At 34.7% G+C, this 23,222-nt stretch overlaps 1 protein-coding gene across 3 annotated transcripts in view; it reads right to left on the minus strand.

Annotated features, from left to right (window-relative positions):
* Window positions 1-23,222, minus strand: part of USP53 (ubiquitin specific peptidase 53) — a 65,077-nt gene that overhangs the window by 20,341 nt on the left and 21,514 nt on the right. For 2 of the 3 annotated variants that reach the window (XM_038581756.1, XM_038581757.1), the window contains exons 3-9: window positions 17,440-17,532; window positions 12,871-13,005; window positions 10,281-10,394; window positions 10,048-10,130; window positions 7,345-7,450; window positions 6,410-6,556; window positions 5,620-5,769 (exon numbers count right to left, since the gene is read on the minus strand). In XM_038581756.1, coding sequence (XP_038437684.1) covers window positions 5,620-5,769; window positions 6,410-6,556; window positions 7,345-7,450; window positions 10,048-10,130; window positions 10,281-10,394; window positions 12,871-13,005; window positions 17,440-17,532 — 828 coding nt within the window. Of the gene's footprint in view, window positions 1-5,619; window positions 5,770-6,409; window positions 6,557-7,344; window positions 7,451-9,692; window positions 9,790-10,047; window positions 10,131-10,280; window positions 10,395-12,870; window positions 13,006-17,439; window positions 17,533-23,222 lie in introns of those variants that run through there. The other variant, XM_038581758.1, reaches the window with a different exon arrangement.

The following is a 23,222-nucleotide window of genomic DNA, read 5'->3' on the forward strand; positions in this document are numbered from 1 at the left end:
ATCAATCTCCCAGTTCTTTATAAAGTTTAACATATACTTATCATACAACCCAGAAGTTCCACTTCTGAGTATTTAATATATATATATATATTTTTTTTTAATTGAGAGAGAAAAGGGGGGGGGGAATGGCAGAGGGAGAAAGAGAGAAGAGAGCAGGTTCCACATCCTGCTCAGAACCCAACGTGGGACTCCATCTCATGGCCCTGAGATTATGACCTGAGCCAAAATCAAGAATCTGATACTTAACTGACTGAGCCACCCAGGCATCTCCACTTCTGAGTACTAGCTAAGAACAATGGGGAAAAAATTATGTTCACACAAAGTAGTCATACTTCAAAGGTAAACGGATAAATTGTTACACAGCCATGTAATAGAACACAACAATTAAGCACTGACATAACATGAATGAAAAAAATTTTTTTTCTGAACATGAATGAATCTTAAAAGGTATTATGCTTGGTAGAGGAAGCCAAATACAAGGAATAGAGACTGTGAGACACTATTCTTACAAAACGGTAGAATGAGAAAGACTAATCTACAGTGAGATCAGTGATCTCCTAGGGCCCAAGATAGGGTGGGGGTTTGGCAGAGAAGGGATCTTTAAAAGTCCTTGAGCTTTTTCAAACCACACATATTTAGCTGTTTACCCTTCTTATCTTGGATTCTGAGATACTTGAGGAACTAAAGTAATTCAAAAACAAAACAAATGTAAAACTCATAGTGACTATACACCCAGTTCTTCCTTCAAATTTTGACCATTTAAACTATGTGGATAGTAAGGAGTGCCAAAATGTTGCTACATACTAACTCAAGATGGAACTTGTTAATAAACTGCTCTATCAAAGTACTAAATAACTTGAGCAAATTGTTTATTTTAGAATATAAATATCCTTTTCTCTGGCTTTGAATATAATTTACATGAAATACAACTACCCAGTTACAGTATACCAATGAATTTTGACAAATATATACATGTAATCATGTATCTCCTTTAATAAACTTTCTTTGTACCCCCTTTGCAGTGACTGGCAACCGATGATTTAAATTTGTCACTTTGTTTTTTCTGTTTCATGAATTTTACAGAAGCAGAATCAGTTGTTGTTGTTGTTTTTTAAGATTTTATTTATTTATTCATGAGAGACACAGAGTGGCAGAGACATAGGCAGAGGAAGAAGCAGGCTCCATGCAGGGAGCTTGATATGGGACTCGATCCTGAGACTCCAGGATCATGCTCTGGGCCAAAGGCAGGCACCAAACTCCTGAGCCACCCAGCCACCCCCAGAATCAGTTTTTATGTCTCACTTCTTTCATTTAACATACTGTTTTTCAGATTTTTCCACATTGTTACATGTATCAATAGTTCATTACTTTTTTTTAAAGATTTTATTTATATATTCGTGATAGACACAAAGAGAGAGAGAGAGAGAGAGAGAGAGAGAGAGAGAGAGAATAAGAGGTAGAGACACAGGCAGAGGGAGAAGCAGGCTCCATGCAGGGAGCCTGACATGGGACTTGATCCTGGGTCTCCAGGATCACGCCCTGGGCTGAAGGCGGCGCTAAGCCACTAAGCCACCGGGGCTGCCCTCTACATGTGGTTGAGTCTGTTTCTTGGTTTGCCTTTTTCCTTTTGCTTGTTTCTTAAATTCCACATGTGAGTGAAATCATGTGGTATTTGTCTTTCTCTGACTTATTTCATTTAGCGTAATACTCTCTAGCTCCATCCACGTCACTGCAAATGGCAAGATTTCATTTTTTATGGCTGGGTAATATTCGTGTGTGTGTATGTGTGTGTATGTGTGTGTATACACCACTTTTTCTTTATCCATTCATCAGTTGATGGACATTTGGGCTGTTTCCATAATTTTGCTATTGTAGACAATGCTGATACAAACACTGTGGTGCATATAACCTTTTGAATTAGTATTTTTTGGAATCCTTTGGGTAAATACCTCATAGTGCAATTGCTGGATCATTGGGTGGTTCTATTTTTAACTTTTTGAGGAACCTTCACACTGCTTTCCAAAGTGGCTGCACCAGTTTGCATTTCCACCAACTGTGCAAACCATTCTCTGCATCCTAACATCTGCTGTTTCCTGTGTTATTGATTTTAGCCATTCTAACAGGTGTGGGTGATATCTCATTGTAATTTTGATTTGTATTTCCCTGATGTTCAGTGATGTTGAGTAACTATTCATGTGTCTACTGACCATCTGTATGTCTTCTTTGGAGAAATGTCTGCTCATGTTTTTGGCCCATTTTTTAATGAATAATACAAATTCATTTTTTGGGGTGGTAAATTCTGTAAGTTCTTTATATATTTTGGATACTAACCCATTATCAGATATGTCATCTCCAAATATTTTCTCCCATCCTGTAAGCTGCCTTTTAGTTTTGTTGACTGCTTCCTTTGCTGTGCAGAAGTTTTTTATTTTGATGAAGCCCTAATAGTTTATTTTTGTTTTTGTTTCCCTTGCCTCAGGAGCCATGTAGAAGGAAGTTGCTATGGCTGTCAAACAGGTTACTGCCTGTGTTTTCCTCTAGGATTTTTATATTTTCAAGTCTCATATTTAGGTCTTTAATCCATTTTGAATTTATTTTTGTAGATCGTGTAAGAAAGTGGTCCAGTTTTCCCAATACCATTTTTTTTTTTAAAGATTTTATTTATTCATGAGAGACAGAGAGAGAGAGAAAGAGGTAGAGAGACAGGCAGAGGGAGAAGCAGGCTCCATGCAGGGAGCCCGACATGGGACTCGATCCTGAGTCTCCAGGATCATGCCCTGGGCTAAAGGCGGCGCTAAACTGCTGAGCCACACGGGCTGCCTCCCAACACCATTTAAGTGACTGTCTTTTTCTCACTGCATATTCTTTCCTACTCTGTTGAAGATTAACTGACCATATAGTTGTGAGTTCCAAGTTTTCTATCTTGTTGCATTGATCTATGTCTATTTTTATGCCATTATCATATTGTTTTGATCACTACCGCTTTGTGATATAACTTAAAGTCCAGAATTGTGATGTATCCAGCTTTGCTTTGCTTTTTCAAAGTTGCTTTGGCTATTTGGGGTCTTTTGTGGTTTCACACAAATTTTAGAATTATTTGTTCTAGCTCTGGAAAAATGCTGTTAGTATTTTTTTAGGGATTATTATTAAATATGAAAATTGCTTTAGCCAGTATGAACATTGTAACAATATTTGTTCTTCCAATCCATGAGCATGGAATGTTTTTCCATTTCTGTCATCTTCGATTTCTTTCATCAGTGTTTTATAGTTTTCAGAGTACAGGTCTTTCACATCTTTGCTTAGGTTTATTCCTAGGTATCTCATGGTTTTGGATGCAATTGTACATAGGACTAATTCCTTGATTTTTCTTTCTGCTTATTTGGTAATTTTTTACTGAATACGATCTTGAAAGGACATATTGAAATTTAAATTTTGGGGTGACTTTTATTGTGTTCCTTTAAAAAGTACTGGACTTCATTCCACCATTTGTTAAGTTATGTGGGATCATCTTGGTCCTTTGAAGGCTTCATTTTAAGCTTTTTATGTCAGGTCCAGAGCAGTATTCAGTCTAGGTATAACTTAGCCCCACTATTAAGATGATACTTTTCTGAGGATTCTATTTGTTAGCTGTATGCATTACAGTGTCTTTCCACTTTTGCTGGTGAGGATGCAAACTATTCCTAGCCCTGTGTGAATTTGAAAATTGTTTGACCTCTTTTCCAGTAATTCTTTCCCCCACCCTGTACAGGTCTGCCCCACATATATCAGATCACTCTTCAGCCAAAGATTCACCACTCTATCAGTCTCCAGAAATTTCCCCCTGTGCAATCTTTCTGGTAAGCTGTCCAGTGATTTTAGCTATCTTGGCCTCCTTCCTGAATTCCGAGTTTGGTTTCCTCAACTCACTAAGACTTCTAGGGTTTATCTGAATCCTGCCCCCCTGCATTGTACAAACTACCTGTAGGGAGTAAGCAGTAGGCTCATCTTATTTGTTTCCTTTTTTCTGTTCAACTGCCTGCAATCTATCTAATGTCTAAAATTGTTTCATCTATTTGGTTTTCTAATTTTTGTAATATTCATCCTTCACAGAAAGAATTAGAAATCCACTAAATACTGAATATTTGACCTTCTACTTACTTAGTAATTCATAATGCTGATAAATGGCCCTTTTATATTAAAATGAAAGCAAATGGAATTGTACATCATTTGCTTATAACAATGAAATAACCTGTACGTTTAAATCCATTTACTGCTTAATGATAGGATTCTCAAAGCCAATAAGCCTAGGAATAGTCTTGACAAGATCAACAGTTTTTAAATGTACAAAATCTGAATCTCCTATAGAACTTTTTTTTAAAAATCGGGTATTGGCCTCTACACCACTGAATTGAGAATTTAAGAGTCCAGGCAGGTCTAAGTTTTTTCAAAAGTTTCAAAGGTAATTCTGATACAAACTCCTTATTATAAACCATTACTCATGAGTTTTCTAAATATTATAATTTTTTTTTTAATATTATAATTTTTTAAAAAGATTTTATTTATTTGACGGTAAGAGAAAGAACACATAAGGAAGAGGGAGAAACAGACTCACTGCTGAGCAGGGAGCCCAACTCAGGCCTCAGTCCCAGGACCCTGGGATGATGACCTTAGTCGAAGGCAGACACTTAACTGAGCCACCCGGGGACCCTAAAATATTATAATGCTTGAATAAATTATTTACCAAAAGGTATAATAGGTATATCTAATTCTAAATACCACAAAGGTTGAAAAGGCAGTCATAATTTAAAAAACAAGCAGATTTTCATCACTAATTATACAAAACAATTGTGAATCATTCACAAAGAAATACAAAGAGCGACTATGTATCAGACACAAAATGTTTCAGACATACAGATCATCGATAGTTACATATTTGCATTCTAAGATTTATTAGTCACCTTTTTATTATTCTGGAAATGGACTGGTTTAAAAGTTGGCTTTAAAATAAACCAGATTTGGGATCCCTGGGTGGCGCAGCGGTTGAGCGCCTGCCTTTGGCCCAGGGCGCGATCCTGGAGACCCAGGATCGAATCCCACATCGGGCTCCCGGTGCATGGAGCCTGCTTCTCCCTCTGCCTGTGTCTCTGCGCCTCTCTCTCTCTCTGTGACTATCATAAATAAATAAAAAATAAAAATAAAATAAAATAAAAAAATAAAATAAAATAAACCAGATTTCAAAAATCAATAAAAGGAAGTATGAACTTAACAATGCTATTATCATTAAGGTCATTTATTATTTTATATAATAAAATATGATCATTATTTCACATATTATGTAATATACATTTTATATATTATTATTTAATTTACTCCTAAAAAGTAAAAGTCAGAATAATTATCCCAGTTAGTGGGATCCCTGGGTGGCTCAGCGATTTAGCGCCTGCCTTTGGCCCAGGGCATGATCCTGGAGTCCCAGGATCAAGTCCCACATCAGGCTCCCTGCATGGAGCTTGCTTCTCACTCTGCCTGTATCTCTGCTTCTCTCTCTCTGTGTGTGTCTCTCATGAATAAATAAATAAAATCTTTAAAACAAAACAAAACAAAACAAAAATTATCCCAGTTAGTCAAAGTGTCACTTACCTCTTTCACATTTGCATCATCAAAAAATACCCATTTGGAACTCTTGGTATGAAAGGCAAAGGCACAATAATGTCGGCTGGTGTAGCAGATCATACCAACTAGGTGAAGTTCACTATTTTTGGCATTTTCATCAGTAACTCTATAAAAAAGCTGTTTAAAAAAATAACAATGTACATTGAATTCTGTATTTTTTTAAAATAAGGAACAGTAACTTGATGAGTCACACATTTGACTACCTACGAAAAATATTTCTCATGACAAGCTTCCCTAATCCAATATTATATTGGATTTAATATTATATTAGTAATATACATACATAAACTGGAAATGTGGGATAAATTAAACAGTTCCTAACAAATTTTGATTAAATCACATATTTGAACATACATTAAACATATTATCTTAAAGTTTAATTGTAATATAAAGCAATTCAAAATATATTGATGTTAATAAGCATATTAAGAAATTGGTGCTATAGATGGTTTTTGAATCTTAAATCTTTCTAGGTTAATAGTCATACGTGTCATTACCATACACACACACACAAATCACTTGTCATTCTAGAATGATAATTAGAACATGAGATAGTTTATAATTGAAAGCCATTACTAGTCTATGCAAGAAATACATTGCAGTTAGCCTGTTTTGATGAACTTTATCAGCATTACATACCAATGTTATTTCCTTTAGGAAGAAAATTTAGTTCTGAAAAACAGTGTATTATAATATATGAGTATGTTTTAAAAGAATTTAAAAACAAAAAAGAAGAGAATGAAAACAGTTGAGATACCCCAGGAAGATAAAGATGTGTTGCCAGATTCCGAACAACATCTTCTGTCAAGTCAGAATGCTCAGAATCCCATACTAAACCAATTGTAACAATCTCTGGGCAATTCATTAAAACACGGCGAATTTTTATTTTTTGGCCACAGTTACTCTAAAGAAAAACACAAAGGGCAAATTTTGAAATTATTGAAACAGATATATCACAGGTAATAATACCTTGCACAGTTCATATTAAACAGTAACGATATTTACATGTATCAGAAAATTATTCAGCCTATTAAAATTGACTTTTATCAAATCATTTGTCTAATTATTGATTAAACAGGAAGTTTATTTTAAATCAAAGTACTTTTCTTTGGCATTTTTAAAATCTGTTAATACAAGAATTCAATCTAAAAATATGAGAAATAAAACACTGAAGTCATTAATATTACATTAGAAAAGAATGGTACCACTTGTAATGTTTAAATGAAGAAAAGAAACTTTCTCTTTAATCAAATAGATTTCAGAACCTAAAAAAATTAATCAGGGGCACTTGGGTGACTCAGTCAGTTAAAGTGCCTGACTTTAGATTTTGGCTCAAGTCATGATCTCAGGGTCATGAGATGGAGCCTCACCTATGGCCTCACATTCAGCAGGGAGCCTGCTTGAGATTTTCTCTCTTGGTCTCCCTCTGCCCCTCTCCCAACCCCTGCTTGCATGCTCTCTCAAAAAAAATTAATCAGCAAACACCAACTTAACTCCTTCACAAAGTTTTTAAATAAAGAGTGCTCAAATAAATAGCTCACATGGTATAAAGAGTTGCTAAAAATAACACTGAAAAAATAAATTCCTAAAATTAATTTCATGTATAATTAATATTGGTAAGGTAATTTCTGAATGTCTATTTTCAAATTTACAAACATAGAAGCACACTGATATTCTCCAAACTCTACTTACAGGACATTTCCTATAGTCATCAGTTGTATTTGCTGCTTGCAGCAATTCTGCAAACATTTCAGGTTTAAAACGTTCGTGCCTTTCCATCATTCTTTCTACTTCATTGCTACAAAAGAAAGAAGCAGTCTCAAATGTGTCCTATGAACTTTAAAAAGATCTAACAAATTATGCATGAAAAATACGAAGTTATCAACATGGGAATGATTGCTTTTTCTATCTTAAAACAGGTTTTGTCTGAAAAATTAACCATAAAGTAAATTTCCATACAGTGAAAAATTATGAAATTTGGCAGGTGTATGATGAAAAAAATTAGGTCAAGAACAAAATAACACTAAATTTTACCATTGTTTGGGACTACACGAATGAGGCCATTAAGATGATCCATCCACAGGTAGTTTTAAGTCAATTGTTTCTTTTACATCATTATTTAACAAGTAGGGACTTGAATTTAAACTTTGGCTTAAGAAGAACAACAAAGTGTTGGAAAGGCTTCCTCTCTGATCTAAGGTTCTCAGAAACAAAGTTATCATTTTTAGCTAACAGAAGGGCTCTTTGCTAATTAATGTAGAAATCAAAACCAAAACTATTTAGGTCAGGTTTGTGCCTTATGAGTGCTAACCATTTCATTAGAACCTAGGCAGAATATTTGTGCCACTTTTTGTTTAGTCTACCTTAGAATCAAGTTTTTATATATCAAGGTATTAAGTATCCTTAAACAACTATTTGAATATTTCCAAAAAAAATGTTATATAAGCTCAAATATCTTTACTACTTTCCATTTTAGATGCTCTGGTTCTCCTTAGCAGTAATATTAACTGTCCTAGAGCTGGATATATTTTACAGTTCCATGGTTTAATATACAATATTCAATAACAACTAAATAACACTCATTCTTCTAAAGCACTTCACAAGTATGTTGGAAAGCACTAAATCTGACAAGCTCATTCAAACTGTACATTCAAAACAGTGTTTTAGTTCACATTAAAAGTGACAACTTATGTAAAGCCTAGAATTTAGTAATTGGTATTCAATACTTATTACCAATTTGAAAAAGTGATTATAGTAGACCTTTAAAGGACATGGGGAAAAGGGATGTCAAACCTTATACAGTCCCAAATCCCCATATAACTTTTGACCCCACTCTCAAAGTTAACTTCTAATAGTCTAATATTAACCAGAAGTCTTATCAATAATAGTCAATTAACACTTTGTATGTTTTATGTATTATATACTGTATTCTTACAAAAAAGCTAGAGAAAAGAAAATGTTATTAAGATAATCATAAAGGGGGCACCTGGGTAGCTCGGTTGGTTGAGCATCCAACTCTTGATCTCAGTACTGGTCTTTATTTATGGGTTTTGAGACTGAGCCTTGCATCGGGCTCCACAAACAGCAGGGAGTCTGCCTGAGATTCTCTCTCTCCCTCTCCCTCCGCCCCTGCCTCTACTCATACATGGGTGTGTGTGCGCTTTCTCTCTTTAAAATCTATAAATAAATCTTAAAAAAAAAAAAGAAAATCTAAGGAAGACAGTATGTTTACAGTACTGTACATACATTTATTGAAAGAAAAATCTGCACCTAAGTGGACGTGTGCAGTTCAAACCTGTGTTATCGAAGGGTCAATCACAATTAGAATCAAAAGTCTGGTTTCTTACAATTGGTGGTGTGGAATAGGGAGAGACTGATGGGCTCCAATTCTTGTCACATAAAATACTGCCTCAGAGTGCTGTCATTTTATATGAGAATTTCAGAGTAGACTAAAGTTTTACAGTTTTTAATGTATGGCCTATCCTTGTTTAAACACCATCCTAATTTTCATATAAAATGAAAAAAAAATGAACCTATAATTCCCTAAACCAATGTTCCCCATCTCTGTATATATTAAGACACTAAACACATTCAAATAATCAAATTGCTATTATTCAATAATCTTTAAGAAATACTGTGTCAGATGCAAAAAAGCCAGGAAGTTTAATAATATAATGAAACAAATAAGCAACTGACACCCATTTTGCACAATGATAAAAATATTGGTCACATTTAGTAACTAACTATTGTACTAATGTATTGATTGACAATTATTGATCCATGTTTTGTTTTATGTATCAAAACATCTGTAAACATTTATAATTTTATTTGATGTTATCATATATGAAATATTTATATTTTCAAATACCTGTTAGAAACTGTTTAAATAATCCCTATTATGCAATGTCTAGGGAACTCTAGATCCCCAACTAGCTAATGTTTCTTGGGCAGGGAGGGAGGAGACAGGCAAGCATGGCAAATTTTTATTTTAGGTGAATATTGAGGCCTTAAATGCACTTTTTTCTTACTTTTCTGCTTACCCTAGCTTCCATCACCATGAAGGGACATGAAGCTGATTGGAAACAACATCATACACAGCTCCATTTACCAATGAGCTTGTCATTTCAAGATCTTTTTCACAAGTCCAAAAACTTGCTGCAAATATAAAGAGATGCAAACTTTGACTACTATATGGTACATTTCATCAAGTATACATTTTTGGCCAAATCAGAAACAGCCAGCTGAGACAGACATCATTAGTACCTCTGATAGTAGCATATTTCCATGTCTAAGAGAGTAGATATTCACATATATTATGGTTTTATAAAATAAATGTTCAATATGCTTAAATGTGTTATTAACATCTTTGGTAAACATGCTTTAATAGATTCTTACCATAGGGCTGTTGTAGAAATGTACCGCACAAATTCTGTAAAAGGTAGAGGATCTGATGATGCTCCACAGCTACGACACACACACTACAGGTAAAAACATATGTTTATCAGTCATAAAACATAAATATATATGTTACATATATTTATGTTATATATACTTTATATATGTATAAATGTACACAAATAAATATAGTAATAAATATAATATCTAATAAAGTGGTTAAGATATCTCACCTGTTCATACAGTGTCATAGCAAACTTCTGGTGAGTGATACAAGATTTAGAGGTACACATGTCTGCATCTCTGCTTGGCACTATATGAAAATGAATCCTCTCCAATATATTTTCCTGATTTAAAAAATTAAGACAAATGAGTTGTGAATCTTACAGATGACACTTTACAATATAACTCTTTTTAACTCTACAAAAATCTTTTTACAATTTTCCAAAGTGTTAAATTTAATAGTGCTATATATACTGTCAGTTTTTCAGCTTTCCTCCTTAATCAACCCTTCAAATGCTGTTCAATTATTCATCTTTTGTAGCATTAACTTTTTAAAAAAATGTAATAAAAGAAATATAATGTCACATATGATTTTAATAAATATTTTTAAAATCCTTTAAAAACCAATTCATGGTAGCTAACACCTAGAATTTAATATTAGAAAACATAAGTTTCCTATGTTACCAGCATTCTCACATTGAGGAAAAGCAGTTAATCTTTCAAAAATCCTACTTGGAACATTTTTATAGTCTATAAAACTCACATTAAAATAGCAGCAATAAAGGTTTACATATCTACACTAATATCCTAATGCAAGGAATCTGCTCTGCAAACAAATTTCATATGAAATTTCAAATTTGTAATACAGATCAATAAGGAGTAGTTATTTCTTTAGCAAATAATCCTTCTTTTTAGCAAAGCTTATCTAATGGATTCTTTAATTAGCTAACTTTCCCCTCCTTTGCCCCAGGAAATTTAAAACCATTCCATTATTTAAACTGAAATTTCTAGATATTCTATAAATTATCATATCATGTATTAGTACACTTCATTTAAGTGAAACTAAACTACAAAGTTTGGTATTGTACAAAATATATTTTAAGTAACGAATCAATTAGGAACATGAGAAATATGAAAGCATATGACAATGTGTGCTGTTTTTGACACATTTTAATCAACATGGAAAGTATGCTAAGCAGTACACTAGTCAAAAAGCTTTCCATCTGTCCAAGGAGACAATAAAGATGCTTATTAGAAAAATGATAACAACAGGGGCACCTGAGTGCCTCAGTTGGTAAAGTGGCCAACTCTTGGTTTCGACTCAGGGAGCAATCTCAGGGTCCTGGGACCAAGCCCTGCATCGGGGTCTTTTTGGGGATTATGCTTGGGATTCTCTCTCTCCCTCTACCTCAATCCCTCCCCCAACTCGTGCTGTCTCTCTCTCTCAAATAAATAAATCTTTAAAAATTGATAATAACATATAAATGAAAAACGAATTTTTTATTTTTTTAAATAATAAATGGGGTAAGGGCAGAGGGGAAAGGGAGACAAGCAGACACCCCATTGAGTGGGGAGCCTGATGAGGGGCAACACCAAATGAATTCTATACATAAGAAATTCTACACAAATCCAGTGAATTTAAAATGTGTTTGAGGAATATAACCATGTCATTAGGAGGGAAAATTCCAGGAGAAAACGAAGAGGTAAACTGGAGTTAACTGTAAATGGCCTTAAATGTCAGAAGAGAGTCCAGATTTTTTTTTTTTTTAAGTTTTTAAATTTTTATTTATTTATGATAGTCAGAGAGAGAGAGAGAGAGAGAGAGAGAGAGGCAGAAGGAGAAGCAGGCTCCATGCACCGGGAGCCCGATGTGGGATTCGATCCCGGGTCTCCAGGATCGCGCCCTGGGCCAAAGGCAGGCGCCAAACCACTGCGCCACCCAGGGATCCCCGAGAGTCCAGATTTGAATCACAGGAATATCTGAAGGGCAAAGATTAATCTGAAGAAAATTTTATTAACCTGTTGATCATTAAAAAAACACTCTAAGGGGATAGGCTGAAAGGATACGAGTACTCCCTGCTGAGAGTAGGGGTCTGAACTAGTAAGAAGTGGTTTCATGGAAATAATGTGTCAAGGAAAAACTCAAGAGGTTTTCTGATGAAAGAATTTATGGAATTAGCTAAACAGATACAAGACTAAGGAAAAGAAATGACTACCTCTTTAAATATAGGTAACATTGATAACACTGACACATTTAATAATCAACACATATACTGTAGAAGGTATATGAGGTTTAGTTACTATTCAAAGGAATGCTGTCCTTATCAATATGGTGGTAACACAAAGTCTTGGAACATCAACCCCAGTCAGTGATTCTCCACCCAGAATGAGATGTATATCAGAACTGCTGCCCCTGATAGCTGCCCACCAAGATCCTCTTCTCTTCCAAAGAGAATCATTGCATGTCATGAGAAATGCTACTGCTCAGAATACATTGCACATAAACCCTATGAAGGCAGAACACGGACTTAAGTGACATAATTTATATTTAATAAATGTCTGTTCCAATAAATAAATTTTAAAATATTCCAGGAGTCTAATACCCAATAAAAATGACAGTAGCACAAATAACCAAAATCAAAAGTCATGAGACACAGATGGTCTTAAACTGAACTTTGAAGGGCAGGTAAGACATGGATCCATTGAGCAGTTATGATTCTTTCCCACTGTTAGAAATTTATGCTCCATTTGTCTCATAATTCATATCATCTAAGGAAAAGGAACTAGTATCCTGATTTAAGGATTATCTGAAATACTTACAAAGCATTCTGCAGCATCATCCATAAGACCCAGCTGAAATCGCTGCTCATCTTTGAAGCTTTCCGCTAGAGCGTGCCTTATGTTATCTGAGGGAAGTGCTTTTTCTCGACTGTGTTGAAACTGTGCAAATATTGTCTGGGGATCAACAAGTACATCAGTAAGTTTAAAGCCAACAACTAAAAGAACAGTTCAGTAATTTCATTATAACACAGTGAAACTCGTAACACTAAACCCAGAAACTAATAGTCTTTTGCTCTAAAATTCCATATAAATATTATTTATATCAGTAATGTATAGAAATGCATGCCCCAGCCTCAAAATCAAATGTTAGTGTGCACAGAATTAAGTGAGTTTTCAGTTCCTATCCTCAGAGATTCTGATTGAGTATGCTGAAGTGAGGGCAATTTTTAAACTGTTCCCAGCTATTCTGACTCAAGTTGTTTTTTTAAAAAGATTTTATGTATGTATGTAAGAGAGAGCATGCACAAGAGAGAGCACAAGTGGAGGAGAGAGGCAGAGGCAGAGAAAGCAGATGCCTTGCTGAGCAGAGAGCCTGATGCGGGTCTCAAGCCCAGAACCCTGGGGTCATGACCTGAAACTAAGGCAGATGCCAAACCCACTAAGCCATCCAGGTGCCCCTGATCCAAGTTGTTTAATGAATTCTGAGATAAGTTGCTGTAAATCTAAAAGTATGTATAGGAATTAAAGTTATGTTAACCAAAAATAAATATATAATAGCATAAAAATTAGTAGGAACTCACTAGTCTTTAAAAAAAAAAGTAGCTTAAACGAACTTTTAGAATTTTTTGTTTCTCCCTAAATAAACCTCAGAAAATTACAAACTCTGATTATATAAACAAAAATTGTATAACTTCAATGGAATGACAATTTCCTGCTAATCAAGTTTGCTTTCAAAAACTGACACTACAATTTGCATGAAGTGAGAAAAAAGATTACTTTTGATTTTTAAAATAGTTTTTTTTCAAATCATCAGTTTTCCTCACTTAGAACATTATTTCTAACCTAAGCCTAGGAAACAGTGAAAACATTCAGGAACATGTGATTATAGATGTTAATCTGGTTTTCCACTTTCCTTAGACTTTAAGCAAGAAAAACTTTCTAATAATTTCCAGTTTTATGACATTCATCTTAGGGGAAAAAGAAGATTTTCGGTGACAACCAACCATATAAGGACTGGCCATATTAAATTCTTAATTAATTAGCTCAAGGGGTATGTCATCTCAAAAACATTTTTTTTCCAGATCAATATATGGCAGGCTAGGAAAATATTTCAAAAAACTGTTCCACTATTGCAAGAAAATCTAATTTGTAAATTAAAAATTTAAGAATAAAGATGACAAATGATATTAGATATCTAGAACTATAATTTTTCAGCTATGATTACAAATATGAAAAAATAAGTATTTTCAGATGTCATTTCTTATTTATGTAATTAACTTTTCAAGGTAATGTTTAAGATATTAGTCCTACACCTGAGTATCATTCATTTGTCATCTGTTTTCTGGTTTTTTTTTTTTAAGATTTTTATTTATTTATTCATGAGAGACAGAGAGAGAGAGAGAGAGAGAGGCAGAGGCAGAGGCAGAGGCAGAGGCAGAGGGAGAAGCAGGCTCCACGCAGGGAACCCGATGCCGTCAATCCCGGGACTCCAGGATCACGCCCTGAGCCAAAGGCAGGCACTAAACTGCTGAGCCACCCAGGGATCCCCTGTCATCTGTTTTTTGACTTAGTATATGTGAGGTATCTTCACTAGAAAACAAAAACCCTGCCCTTATGGGGCATACATTCTAGTTGTAATAAGGAGAAGGCAAGTAAGTAATTATATAGAATGTCAGAATATGATAAACACAATGGAGAAAAATAAATAAATAAAATACAAGAGAGACAAAGTATTACAATAGAAATAAAGATGCTGAGAGTAGGAGGGAGGTTAACTATTACTTAGGGTAGTCAGGAAAGGCCTGATTGATGTCCACATTTGAGGATTAGCATAAAGGAAATAAGGTGTTAGCCACAAAAACATCTAGAAGATAAACATTCTAGACAAAAGGAATAACAATATGAGTCAGCCAGGCTATCTAAAGAGCAATATGTGAGACAGAGAGTGTGTTTTGGGTAAGTGGTAGGGAGGTAGGCAGGTGATTGTGTAAGGCCATGAAAAGATTTAGGCTAGAAATTTTAACTATATGAGTTTTTACAAATGGACAAAATATCCAAAGTTAACTGTGGCATAAATAAAATGTGATACTGTAATTTGATCTAAGTTTATTCTTTATTCCCTAACAATAACCCTATTTGCCATGTTCTAAAAAAGAGAATATAAAATTGTCTTCTTTGGTGAGTTATATACAGGAACATAAATCAAAATAAAGCAGGAAAATGGTTTTTATTTTCTTGTATGTACGTATGCATTTAAGAATATTCAAGAATGTAAAAGAATGAAATGTTTATCTCTGTAACATGTTAATAAAATCTTAAATTCTTGGGCAAACAATGACATAAATGAGATACTAATATATACATGATTCCCTGCTTCTACCTTTGTCTCTCTTCTATTTATTCTCATCCAAGTAGCCAAAGAGATCTAGTCCAAACATTCTATCTAGTTCAAACAGATTATATCACTCTTCCACTCAAAACAATCTAGAGACTTCCTAAAACACTCAAGAGAAAAAGCCAAGGTTCTCACATAGGTCTTGAAGGATCTATACAATAAGGACTCCCATTCCAGATAACATACAAACCATAACAAACCACCGCAAAACTCAGTTACTAAAAATAACATTTATTTTGATCACAAATCACCAAGTTCTGTGAGGATAGCTCTACTCTGCTCCACTGGGAGTTATCTGGGACATTATGAATGCTGGGACCTAGAATCATCTGACTGTTGCTCACGTCCATCAAGCAGTTGATGCTGGTTGTTGGTGCTGCCTGTCTGCTTAGACTTCTGCTTTAGCTGTGGCCAGCCTGGCTTCCTCACCACATGGTGGCTCACTCCCAAGAATGACACCCTAATTTACAGCCAGGTGGAAATTTTATCACCTTTTCCAATCTAACTTAACCTCAGATGTCTGCAGCATCATTTCTGTCAGTTTATTTGGTGAGCGAATTGTTAAGGCCAGCCTATATTCAAAGAACTAGACTCTACCTTTTGATAGGAAGAGTGCAGAAGAGGGGTGCCTAGGTGGCTCAGTTGGTTTGGTGTCCAACTCTTGATTTCCACTCAGGTCATGATCTCAGGCTTGTGAGGATCAAGCCCTGTGTCAGGCTCTGCCCTGGCATGACAGTCTGGCTAGGATTCTCTCTTTTTCTCTGCCTCTCCCCGCTCATGCTCTTTCTTTAAAAAAAAAAAAAAAAAGTACAGAAAAATCTGCGGTCATGTTTTATTTTTAAAGTATCTATCTATCTATCTATCTATCTATCTATCTATCTATCTATTTAGAGCTGCAGGAGTGTGGGGATGGGTAGAGGGAGAAAGAGAGAGAACCTCAAGCAGGATCCTCACTGAGTGCAGAGCCCAAGGTGAGCCTTCTCAATGTCACAACACTGAGATCATAACCTGAGCCAAAATCAAGAGTCTGATGCTTAACCAACTGAGCCACCCACACGCCCCTGCAGATATGTTTTACAATCACCACAACTTACCTTACTTCTAAGTTCATCTGTTATCACTCTCTGCCTTGCTCACAAAGCTTCTGCCACTGAGATTTCCTTGAATATGTCACCACGTTCACCTCAGGGCCTTTGCAGTTACCATTTCCCTGCTTGCTCAGAATGCATCACTCCATCACCTTTTCCAGATAATGGTTTAAACTTTCCCAGTGAGGCTTTTCTGGCTATTCAACATTCTATTCCCTTTCCCTGTTTTATTTCCCCCCTCCCCTTTAAATTATTAGCATCTAACACACTTTATATTTTGCTTACTTATTTTCTCCTCCCCTACAAGAATATAAGCTCCATGAGAACAGAGGTTTTATCACCTTGTTCACTGCTGTAAACTCAGTAACTACAGCAGTGCACAAAATTCAGTAATAGTTCAAAAAACATTTCATAAAATGAATAAAGAATTCCTCCAGGGCACCCCGGGCGGCTCAGTGTTTTAGTGCCACCTTCAGTCCACGGCGTGATCCTGGAGACCCAGAATTGAGTCCCACATCAGGCTCCCTGCATGGAGCCTGCTTCTCCCTCTGCCTGTGTCTCTGCCTCTCTCTCTCTCTCTCTCTCTCCTTCTCTCTGTGTCTCTCATGAATAATAAAATCTTAAAAGAAAAAAAGAATTGCTCCAAAATAATGAAAAATGTAACATTTCTAATGTTTCTATACTATTTAGAATATTTTTAACTGCCCTTACATAAAAGTGAGGGAAAAAAACCCATAAACCTGAATAAATCATACTTTAAGAATTCACATTCAAAGCTCTAAGTCACTTGACAATGAACTTTATTTTCAAATAAAGTGGCCAAATATGTCAAACCAAACAATCAAGTAAAGTGAAATTTTTGGCAAAACAATTAATAGTAATTTTCCAGTACTATTAAAAGGTTACCTTTAATGCACAAAATATGCAGGCATCTCCCTGACAAACATGCCCAGTTAGAACCCGCAAGCTTCTTCGAAATATATCCAATTGCCATAAAACCTAAGAAATTATAAGAAAAAAACAATGAAAAAGGAAATACAGTAAAGTGTTTCTCCCTATAATAAAAGATAGATTTGAGTATTTTTTAAATTGCAGAGGGCTAATAACTTCTTTTAATCTCTTGTGCACAATCAGACATATGTAACTACTGAAACTAACAGCAATTATTAAACTGCTATATACATCTAGTGAATATATGAAAGATGGATTTAGAAGATATTCCTATTGATTCACATGTAAAAACTGACAGACATGGAATAAGAAAAAACTAATTCCTCAGCTAAGGATTTTATATGAAGAGGAAACATGGGACACTGAATAGAGGACTTGGCAGTGACATGAAAGAGGAAGTGATTATAATACTTGGAACAGACTGAACTTTAGGAAGGAAATATAATTGGAGTTGAAAGCCAGGGTGTATCAAATAAGGGTCAGTAGGTAACAGCCAGAAAAAGTGAGCAGAGGCCTGTGGTCTCTGTATATTGAATGACAAAGTGCCCAGCTGTGTGGTAACAGAGGGACAGTATGGTAAAAAGCATCAGTTAAGGAATAATATGAATGTATTTGCTGCAATTATCCATTCATCATTCGCTGCTGAAAGACAAAAACAAATAACATCGTAATAGTTTAAATAAATCAGTCCAGTATTTAAAATCATTCTAAAAAAATTTGAAAACTATACAGTGGGGATAATTTTGCCTGGCTCATGGCATTCTTATAAGGATTAAATAACATGTATTAATATATAAAGTGCTTAGAGGAGTGCCCAGTACATAACTGGCATGCAATGAACGCCCGCTGCAATTTGTTGCTGTAATTACTACTATAAGGAACAGATCGCCAAGTTTCCCTATATCTTTCCATCATTTCCTTTTTAATATTTTTTTTCTTTATTTATTTATGATAGTCACAGAGAGAGAGAGAGAGAGAGGCAGAGACACAGGCAGAGGGAGAAGCAGGCTCCATGCACCAGGAGCCCGACGTGGGATTCGATCCTCGGTCTCCAGGATCGCGCCCTGGGCCAAAGGCAGGCGCCAAACCACTGCGCCACCCAGAGATCCCTTTCCATCATTTCCTAAATAATATAACTTAGAAAATCCATTTGTGTCGTCTCATTTCCCCCAACTAGAAACAAAGATTAAGAAAAACAAATAATTTTAATACATATCCTATATTTTCAATTACTCAATAATTGAAAACGGCCTCAATAACTAAAGGCCATTTCAGAATTTCCCTTTGACAGTTTTTTTTTTCTTAAGGATCACAAATAATTCAGTGTTTTTGCAAAGCACTTGAAAATGTTTAATAATTTTCTTGTAAAGCGCACACCTCTGATCATAACATAAAATACACGACATTGGAATTCATTCATCTGTCAAGATGAAGACCAGGACAGCACAAACTTGGAAAGTAGGCTTAATAATACAACATCTGAAGGCAGGCTGCCTGGGTATTAATTCTGGATTTACTAATTACCACCTCTTGGGCTGACTTCAGCAAATATTTTCTGAAACTCAATTTTCTTATCAGTAAAATGAAGATAAAAGCAGTACCTACCTCTTAGCATTGTTTTAAGAATTGGAGTACAGAGAACATATAGTGTTCAGGAAATACCAACACAAGTAAGAACACAATAAATATTAGTTATTAAAGATTATGACTTTGCTTTTAACTTAGAGAATTTAAAACCACACCATATGTCATAACTACTTAATTGTAGTCATGTCATCAGATAAAATCCTAAAATATTCAGCCAAAAAAGAATACCCTCCATAATGTTTATAAGACTAATGAAGTAACTCTTTCAAATATAACTGGAATGTTTTCTGGATTAGCAAAATGTTTAAGTTACACTAGATCCAAACTACAGAAAAAATATTTTATGTGACTTCTCTATACATAATTCAGTATAATCATTTAACCCCTATTTTTAAAAAATCTGTATCAAAAGTTATTCTAATTGTAGTTAACCCTTATCCTACTTCATTTTAAAATGTTGATTATAAACAACCAATAGGTAAACAAAGAAATCTTGCTATTTGCAACAACATGGAAGGAACTGGAAGGCATAATGCTAAGTGAAATAAGTCAAAGAAAGATAAATACCATTATGATTTCACTTATGTATGGAATTTAGGAAACAAATGAACAAACAAGGAAAAAAGGAATCCAACTAAACAAGAGACTCTTGAAGAGTTTGGGGATGGATTAAATAGTTAAAAGGGATTAAGAGTACACTTATTTTGATGAGCACTGAGAAATGTAGAGAACTGTTGAGTCACTCATAGTACGTCTGAAACTAAAATAACACTGCATATTATTTACACTTGAATAATAAAAAGACTCGGGTAGGGTTGAGGAGAAGTGCTTAGAAATGTGAAGGGGGTAAAAAAAAAACAACCCTAGGACAAATGAAAATGGAAACACAACTTTTTGAAATCTATGGGATACAACAAAAGTAGTTCTAAGAAAGAAGTTCATGGCAATACAGGTTCTACCTCAAGAAATAAGAAAAGTCCAAATAAATTAACTTTACATGCAAAGACTCTAGAAAAAGAGCAAAGCCCAAAGTTAGTAGAAGGAAGGAAATAATAAAGATCAGTGTAGAAATAAATGAGAGACTTAAAAGGGAAAATTAGAAGAGACCAATGAAATTAAAAGCTGGTTCTTTGAAAATATAAAAATCAATAAACCTCTCACCAGACTCATCACAAAAAAAGAGAAGACCCAAATAAACAAAATCAGAAATGCAGGAGAAGTTACACCTGACACCACAGAAATACAAAGGACCGTTAAGAGACTACTATAGATGATAATAGGCCAACAAACTGAAAAACCTAGAAGGAACAGATAAATTCCTAAAAAAACACAACCTTCTAAGACCAAACCACAAAGAAATAGGAAATCTGAACAGAATGATTACAAGTAATGAAATTGAATCAGTAACTTAAAAATTCCCTCAAACAAAAGTCCAGGATCAGATAATTTCATGGTGAATTCTACTAATCACTAGAAGAGTTGGTTGGGGTGCCTGGGTGACTCAATTGGTTGGGCATCTGCCTTCAGCTCAGGTTGTGATCCTGGGGTCCTGGGATTGAGCCCTGTGTCAGGCACCCTGCTCAGTGGGGAGCCTGCTTCTACCTCTTCCTCTGCCCCTCCCCCTGTACTCATTCTTTCTCACTCTCTCAAATTTTTAAAATCTTACAAAAAGAAAGAGTTGGTAATTATCCTTTTCAAATTATTCCAAAAAACTAAAGAGGAAGAAATACTTCCAAACTCATATATTACCAACATTGCCAATATTACCCTGGTATTAAAACTAGACAAAGATACAGGAAGGAAGGAAGGAAGGAAGGAAGGAAGGAAGGAAGGAAGGAAGGAAGGAAGAGGGAAAGGGGAGAGGGAGGGAGGGAAAAGAGGGAAAGGGAATATAATAGGCCAGTATCACCAATGAACATAAATACAGAAGTCCTCAACAAAATATTAGCAAATGAAATTCAACAGTACATGAAGAGGATCATATGCCATTATCAAGTGAGATTTATTCTAGGGATGCAAAGATGGTTCAACATCTATAAATCAATCAATGTATTACACATTAAAAACCAGAATAATCATATAATCATCTTTATACAGAAACAGCATTTGATAAAAATTCAACATCATTTATGATAAAAACTCCCAACAAAATGAGTATAAAAGAAACATACCTCAATATAATAAAGGTCATATATGACAAACCCATAGTGAATATCATACTCAACAGCAAAAAGCTGAAAGCTTTTCCTCTAAGATCAGGAACAAGACAAAAACACCCACTCTCATCACAGCTATTCAAGAAGTCCTAGCCACAGCAATTAGGCAAGAAAAAGAAATGAGGCATCCAAATTGAAAAGAAGTAAAACTGTCACTATTTGCAGATGACATGATACTATATATAGAAAACCCTAAAGACTCCACCAAAAAAACTATTAAGTCACAGAATACAAAATTAACATAAAGAAATTAGTTGTGTTTCTACATACTAATAATAGGCCATCAGAAAGAGAAATTAAGAAAACAATCCTATTTATAATTACATCAAAAAGAATAAAATACCTAGGAATAAATTTAACAAAGGAGGTTTAAGACCTGTACAGGCATACTTCTGATATATTGCAAGTTCAATTCCAGGCCATCATACTAAAGCTAATACTGCAATTAGCCAAACTTTTTAGTTTCCCAGTGCATATACATAAGCTATGTTTATACTATATTGTTGTTCATTAAACATGCAAGAGCTGTATGACTAAAACACAACGTACATACCTTAATTTAAAAATATTTAATTGCTAAAATGTTAACCATTATCTGAGCTTTCAGAGTTTTTTTTTATTTTTATTTTTTTTTAGCTTTCAGACTTATTATTTTTTTTTCAGACTTTTTATTTCTTAAAATAAGACAATAATGAAATTTGATTCACTCTTCTTTTCATCAGCTATTTTTATATAGCATGCAATGTTTGGTAGAATTTTACTCACAGAACTTTCAAAATTGGACTCAATCCTCAAACTCTGCAACTGCTTTATTAACTAAATTTATTGAAATATTCTAAATCCTTTGTTGTCATTTCATCAATGTACACAGCATCTTCACAAAGTAGATTCCATCTCAAGAAACCAGTTTCTTTGCTCATTCATAAGATATTCTTACCCATTACAGTTTTATCATGAGATTGCAGCAATTCAATCACATTTTCAGGCTCTATTTCTAATTCTAGTTCTCTTACTTTTTCCACCATATCTGTAGTTACTTCCTCCACTGAAGTCTTAAACCCCTCAAAGTCATCCATGAACCTTGGAAGTAACTTCTTCCAAACTCCTATGAATGTTGATATTTTGACCTTTTTCCATGAAACCTAAATATTTCAGTAACATCTAGATTCACATTCTTCAAGAACATTTTCAATTTACTTTGCCCAGATCCATCAGAGAAATCACTACCTATGGAACCTATAGCCCTATGAAAACTATAGCTTTATGAAATTTCTTAAATAGTAAGACTTAAAAGTAAAATTACTCCTTGATCTATGAGCTGCAGAATGGACATTGTGTTAGCAGGCATAAAAACAACATTACTTGCATTGTCCATTTCTATCAGAGCTCTTGGGTGACCAGGTACATTGTCAATCAACAGTAATATTTTGAGAGGATTTTTTATTTTTTTTTTCTGAACAGTAAATTTCATCAGCAGGATGATTCAGTAAACCATGTTGTAAACAGTGTGCTGCCATCCAGGCCTTGTTGTTCCATTTACAGAGCATGAGCAGAGTAGATTTAGCTTAATTTTTAAGGGCTCTAGAAATTTCAAAATGGCAAATAAGTATTGGCTTCAATTTAAAGTCACCACCTACATTATCTCATAACAAGAGAGCCAGCCTGTCCTTTGAAGCTTTGAAGCCAGGCATTGACTTCTCTCTAGCTATGAAAGCTCTAGATGGTATCTTCTTTCAATCGAAGGCTGTTTTGTCTACACTGAAAATCTATTGCTTAGTGTTAGTCACCTTCATGAATTATCCTAGCTAGATCTTCTGGATGGCTTGCTGCAGCTTCTACATCAGCACTTGCTGCTTTGCCTTGCACTTTCTGTTACAGAGATGGCTTCTTTCCTTAAATCTCATGAACCAATCTCTGCTAACTTTGAACTTCTCT

The sequence above is a fragment of the Canis lupus genome, chromosome 32 (assembly GCF_011100685.1).
Source record: "Canis lupus familiaris isolate Mischka breed German Shepherd chromosome 32, alternate assembly UU_Cfam_GSD_1.0, whole genome shotgun sequence".
NCBI classification, from domain to species: Eukaryota; Metazoa; Chordata; class Mammalia; order Carnivora; family Canidae; genus Canis; species Canis lupus.